General features: G+C 41.2%; 1 protein-coding gene across 2 annotated transcripts; it reads right to left on the bottom strand.

Moving 5' to 3' along the window:
- Window positions 1-3,596: 3,596 nt before the first annotated feature.
- Window positions 3,597-5,529, bottom strand: CRYGB (crystallin, gamma B). Of its 2 annotated transcripts, none has more exons than XM_008567999.1 (3): window positions 5,520-5,529; window positions 5,182-5,424; window positions 3,597-3,937 (listed from the first exon to the last, which is right to left on the bottom strand). In XM_008567999.1, the coding sequence occupies exons 1-3, from the start codon at window positions 5,526-5,528 to the stop codon at window positions 3,662-3,664; spliced, it is 528 nt and encodes a 175-aa protein (XP_008566221.1). In that variant the 5' UTR covers window position 5,529; the 3' UTR covers window positions 3,597-3,661. The 2 variants fall into 2 exon arrangements, with proteins under 2 accessions (XP_008566221.1, XP_008566222.1); XM_008568000.1 differs by having other exon boundaries at window positions 3,637-3,937; window positions 5,176-5,424; window positions 5,520-5,528.
- Window positions 5,530-6,292: the final 763 nt, after the last annotated feature.

Genomic DNA, 6,292 nt, shown 5'->3' with positions numbered 1-6,292 from the left:
CAGCATTTGCAACTTCCGGTGTGTAGGATGACACAAGTACTCTGCACTTGATCTGTTTAACGGACCTCTATAACAGTGGAGGTGAGTAACCAAAAGAGAGGGGAAAGGAATGTCGTGTTGTCCCTGAAACCCTCCACTCATTAGTAATTCTAATTTTTATGTCCTCTGAGATACTAAATTGATGTTACAACAGCAGCGCAAAACTAAGTTTTGCTAGTGTCTGAGGTCCACCCAGCAGTTGATTTTACCACCCATCTTCAGACCTCTATAACAGTGGAGGTGAGTAACCAAAAGAGAGGGGAAAGGAATGTCATGTTGTCCCTGAAACCCTCCACTCATTAGTAATTCTAATTTTTATGTCCTCTGAGATACTAAATTGATGTTACAACAGCAGCAGCAAAACTAAGTTTTGCTAGTGTCTGAGGTCCACCCAGCAGTTGATTTTACCACCCATCTTCCTACTACTTAGCAATTAATTTAGCATTTTTATTATATATATGCTTGGTTAAATGAGCAGAGGTCATTTGGGAGGTGACCATGTGGACCAAAGTGTCCCAAACGAAGAGACTGGATAAGGGACCAAGGATCACCATCATAGCACTAGCCTCTGGTTCTCTTTCTCAGCTTGTCTTTGATGACCGTGCAGCAAATGACAAGAGAACTCACCTGTGTTTGACTCCTGTAGCATTCCTCTTGGAACTGACAGTACATTTTTTCTTTAGCAACAGGTGGTTGTGATGGTCAATTTTGCTTTAACAAACCCACAGAGAAGAAAATCTAATCTCCCAATGTCTGATGGGGAGAAAATAGGACACATACTAACATCAGGACCCAACCCCATGGTAGCAGGAAAACTGGAGAAGGAACCCATAATGAGGAGAATCCTTTGAGGGAATAACTCAATACAGCAGTTCTTGGGAGTCCTCTGCAGAACAGCAGCTACTTCAGTTTCTTTGCTTGCCGGACCTTTTATAATATTAGATAGGCAAGCAGACATTTTTAGATTCAAAGGGAGAAAAGAGGGGGGAAAAGAGGAATAAAAAGATTTAAATCTGGACTTAGTATTATAAACTAGGATATGCAGGAAATACTGGTGCATGTTGGGTATCTAGAGTGTAGGGTTTAAAGGCTGACATTGGGTTTACCTCAAATTGTTGGTTTATCGTAATGGGGAAAATGTTAGTAGGGTTCTACAGGGTATTCTCCCTTTCACTCCACTCTTTGAGGTCCCAGTATTGACTTTACAGAGAAGAGGAAGAGAAGGGATAAAGGGTAAAAGTAGGAGCTAGTTTGGGCTAATCCCTTTCCCATGCCACTCCCCACTCTTGACTTTCTCTCTATGTTGGGATTAGCAGTAGAACACCTTTCTCTTTGCCTGTATCCCAGGAATGGAAGCAACCGATTTTGAAAAATAATGACTTGATTAAAGAGATACAGAGACTCTGATTTTATGCACTTCCACATCAGGTGTTTCATGATAATTTCCACACCTGAAGTCTGTGATTTTATCACTACTAAGCAAATAGTGTAAAATTCAGCACCCCAAGAAGCTTTTGGCTTTCTAATTCATGTTTGATATACTGTTTTTGGCAAACAGAGGACTGGTTAATGTATTCAGGAAGCCAACACTAGCATTGGGAGTTTAAAGGTTAAAGAACTGGGATTTAGGAAGAGTTAGTACCAAAAAATCCCCAAATCTGACTATTTTCCAGGGAAGAAAACTTTATATAAATTTATGTAATACATGTATACAACAGGCTAACCATGTGCCCCAGTTTGCCCAGAATAGTCCTGGTTCATGCTTCTTGTCCCAGTGCAATTATTAATAATACCTCCTTTCACTCTCAAAATGACCCAGTTTAAACAACCAATTTCATGTTCTCTCTGTTTATAAGCCACTTTGGTGTTGACTACAGAACCCTGAGGACATGGGATGGAGGAGACTTTAGAAAAAGTGAACAGCCCTGTGGGTGTCGCTAAGGACCAAGAAGAGAGGGGCGAGGAAGGGAAAGGACAGGCCACATGGCTGCAGCTGGAGCCTATAGACCATTGCAAGCAGGGCCATCTAACATGAAATTTGATATCATTGTATTGTTATGCTGTAAACTTGCATCCATGCCCCGGAAATTCTGTAATAAAGCCAGATGCACACATCAATGCCTTCTGTGAGCGGTGGTTCCAGAGTTAAAGGAAGAAGAGACCTGTCTCCCGTCTGGGTCAGTGTGGTGCATGAGAGGGGCAGCACGTGTGGGAAGGCAAGATGACCCCAAGGAGGGGGCAGGAGCTCAGAGCGGGGGGCCACTGGGAAAAGCACAGACTACTTATTTCTTCTCCAGAACTGCAAGAGACACTGGGTTGTACATATGCTGCAAGATGTAGGTGCACAAAGCTCCCAACTCATGTGAGATGGGATTCGAGCTAATTCGTTAGAATTTCAAAAGATGGAGCACACCTGATGAAGTCTGACCTGATGCCATCAGTTTCATTGATGAACATTATAAAAAACAGCCCTAAGAAACTTTTTAAATTACTGCAGGATGTTTTTGAGGTGATTTACTCAGTACCCTCTTTACCAGGACTCACAAAAAAACATTCTTTTAAGTTTCCCTACTGAGAATGGTGAGGCTTGTCTTGAAAATTAATTCATTTATCTTCTAGATTCTGAATCACAGAACTGATCTTGGATGCAAATCTGGATCTATCTACAGCCAACAGAGCAACTTACAACACGCAGCTTGGGTTCAAACTTCACTCTTGGCTTTATCTCATCTCTCCTGCTCTTGTTTTTCCTCTGACCTAATTTTCTTATTAACTTATTTTTAATTTCTTTAATTTATTATGTTGTGTTTTTTAATTATTTAGCAATCTTAAATTATTGTATTATTTAGCCACTTTAATTCCTTTTTAAGAACTAAAGGAAACAAATATGCAGTCAAATAAACTTCTCCAGAAAATTTCAGTTTCTTATTTTCTATTTAGTATTGTTTTCTATGTGTAGTCATAATACTTTACTTCCCATTTAAATAATATGAGGTTGAGTTTCCCAATGTTCAGGTGGTTTTGGTAAATGTCCTGAAATTCTTCTACAAAGAACATACAGCAAGGAGACAGTGAATTATATTTGAACTGGAAATCTCACAGGGAAATGAGGCATTGGAAATGGAATTGGGAGAGAAGGGGTGATGGTGTTAGAAGTTTGAGTGCTGTAGAGTGTGTGCCACTTTGTTAATGGAGCTATTGTAGGAGTCTAGATGCTGAGAACTACTTTCCTCATCAGCTCAGACATGGACAATATAGGGGAGACATCGGGGATAACCTGGAGGGATGACTTGAGGGGTTCCAATAAGTACTAATTCATCATTGCAGCTGCAAATGTATCCTTGTGAGATTAACTTCAAATGGCTTTGTCCCAACTGAATTGAACTTTTCTTTGAGCCTACGTGTTTTAGTCATTAAAAGAGTGCTGGAAATAATATCCTCTATGTTATTCCCCGTAAAAAAAAAAGGTTGCTTCCCATCTTGAAAACGTGTTTGGTCAGCTGCCATTATTGCTTATGAATGCTTAATAGATTGAAAGAAAGACAGAACTCTATTAGTGCCAGAAACACAAGCTAAGTATTTTATTAGATTCTAAAAGAGAAAACTGCAGAATGTAAATACTTCAGTAAAAATCCACGACGCGTCTAAAAGAACCAACTTTGGCACTCATAGCTCCCCAATCAAGATATCTCCTGTACTCCCCTGGCCTCAGCAGGTACTGCCTCCCTCTGTAGCTGGGCATCTCATAGAGGACCCAGCAGCCCTCCAGCACGTTGAGGGAGTGGACTTCAGTGAGGTGGAAGAGTTCCTGAAGAGAGATACAATCATCTGTGAGCTCTGACATTTGTCCTCTGAAGTCATCTCTCTCGTAGATCCTGATTCTGTAAGTGCCGGAATGCTGGGTTGGCAGACAGAAAAGAGGAAGTTAATGAGCAAAAATAGAGACAAAGTAAAATTCCAGCCCCTGCACCTCCCTGGCCACACCTGCCCAGAAGTTCTCTGAGTCCAAGTTTGCTTTCAGAACAACCATGTTGCAGAATTAAGGAGCCTTCCCACCGCCAATCGCCCACCGCTAGAGTGTACTATTCACTGGTAAAGCCAGGGACAGAGCTCAGCAGCTCTTCAACTTTTATCCACCAGTCTCTGGTCTTTGGGAATTAAGATTTGCCTACAATAGAATTTATCACATTACTTTAGTGCTTGTTATTTGAGAATGCTCTTCTCAAAGGAGAAAAGTCAGAGTCATTGGAAAGCTGAGTATCATTTGGTGTATTATTACTGTTAAAAAGGTATCAACATTTAGCTATTTTCTATAAGACTAGTGTATTGATTTTTATGTATGTGATGAGGCATAGGATTATGAAGCTCTTATGAACAGTAAGATGGCACGTTTTCCATACCTGATTTCATAACCTGAATTTTAGTTCAAATTTCAACCTGACTCTTAAGCTTCCTTTCTGCCTTCCTACTCCCAACTTACTCATTTTCCTCAGCAGCAAGAATCACCTTTTATTAAGCTGTTTTGATGACACTATGCCCCATACCTCTCATACTTCACTGTTCTATGAACTCTGCAATCTCAAACTAGTTTTGTATTTGGCCTTTCCTCTAATGTATACCTCCAAGTGAGCTAATAGATAACCATTAAATTAGAATAGAATCAAGAAGATAGGGGCCTATCTTCACCATGAAGAATAACCAAATAGAAAAGCAAGGTGAAGCAAGCCAAAGCATTTTAAATCAATTAAACAGTCCCAGGTTGTATTTATAATTTTGATATATTGGATTTCTTACTTGATATGGCCTAGAACTAACACTTTAAGAAATTGTATCTTAAGTAAATGAAGATTAATTTACTTAAGTTCAGGCTCCTCTATGTCCTGCTTTTTCTTAATTAGCCTTTGGTCTTCTAAATTTTTGTTACATTTAATATACAAAAGCTGGAAACATGTGATTTAAAAATCCCACCACAGAGTTCATGAAGAATGGCTTCACATCTGAGACACCCTTCTAGACTGGACTGCCCACCAGGCATCACTTCCACTTTTTGCTCTCTAGGTGGAACTATTTGGTTTAAGATGATATTTTTTAAATAGCTTTCACTTCCAAAGAGACTGAGGACAAAGACAGAGCCACACTCACTGGGGGGATGAGGCGGCAGGAGCGGATGGAGTCGCTGAGGCCCATCCACTGCTGGTACTCAGAGTACTCGCCGCGCCGCAGGAAGTACTGGTGGCCCTGGTAGTTGGGGCGCTCGTAGAGCATCCAGCAGCCACTGTCCACCCGGATGGAGTTGCAGCGGCTGAAGTAGGGCTGCAGGTTGGGGCAGTCGCTGCTGCACTCGTAGCAGCGGCCCTGGAAGCCCCGGTCCTCGTAGAAGGTGATCTGCAAGATGGAAGACGTGGGAGGATGGAGTGGTTTGTCCCCACTGAGGATGTGGCACCAGGGCAAAGGTGGAGCATCAGGAACCCAGGACTTACCTTTCCCATTTTGGAGAGAGGAAGCAGGAGAGATTCTCTCGGTGCTGTGTGATGCTGGGGAACGTCGCTGTATATATAGCAGCCCTGACTGCTGCCTCCACAGGAAATCACACAAAAGGGCCCGTTTCGGTGAGTAAGGGGATTTGCAAGCTCCCCGCCCTCCCTCCCCCCGGCCATTGGGGTTGGCTGAATGGTTTACTCTCATTCTTTCTGGTAGGTTCGGGTTGTTCTAATTCACTAAAGCTGTTGTTGCCACCAAAATGAAAAGAGTCTTTACTCTTTTAGTTGAGCAAAAGGACGAGCGAAATTCCATTCCTATGCTTTTATTTTATAGCTTACTCTGCTTAATTGACTTCTCAAAGGTAATTAAACTGAACAATGTATTCTGCTCAGGGACTGCTGTTTTTTTTTAAAAAAGAAACTTTTTAAAAGCCAGAATATACATAATAAGGAATCTTAAGGGAGAGGGAATTAAATAAAGTAATCTGTGAAAAGTGCTTTGGAAACCATAAAGCTTAGTTCAAATTCAAGATTCTGTGATCATCATTGTTATTATTTGGGGGCTTATCTTAAGTAAAATTGATACTTGACTGGAAATTTGTAGGCTCCTGGAATCTGGGAATTCTCTCTTCATTCATTCAGGCTACAGGTCTTCTTGCTAGGGGGGATCTCACGGGGTGGTTTGGGGACCTCTGGGATCCAAAGTACTCATAAAGTCAAAAGTTTTCATAATACAGTAATACTAAGATGTTATTTGCCTTTTTTCTCTTATT

Source organism: Galeopterus variegatus, unplaced genomic scaffold, assembly GCF_000696425.1.
Source record: "Galeopterus variegatus unplaced genomic scaffold, G_variegatus-3.0.2 Scaffold366, whole genome shotgun sequence".
NCBI lineage: Eukaryota > Metazoa > Chordata > Mammalia > Dermoptera > Cynocephalidae > Galeopterus > Galeopterus variegatus.
This window is presented reverse-complemented; position numbering and strand designations above follow the sequence as displayed.

Excerpts from the sequence above, each read along its gene's own strand:
- CRYGB (XM_008568000.1), bottom strand. Across the intron at positions 3,938-5,175 it reads GCCTCATCCCCCCAGTGAGT|CATTCCGGCACTTACAGAAT; the intron begins GTGGCTCTGTCT and ends CTGCCAACCCAG.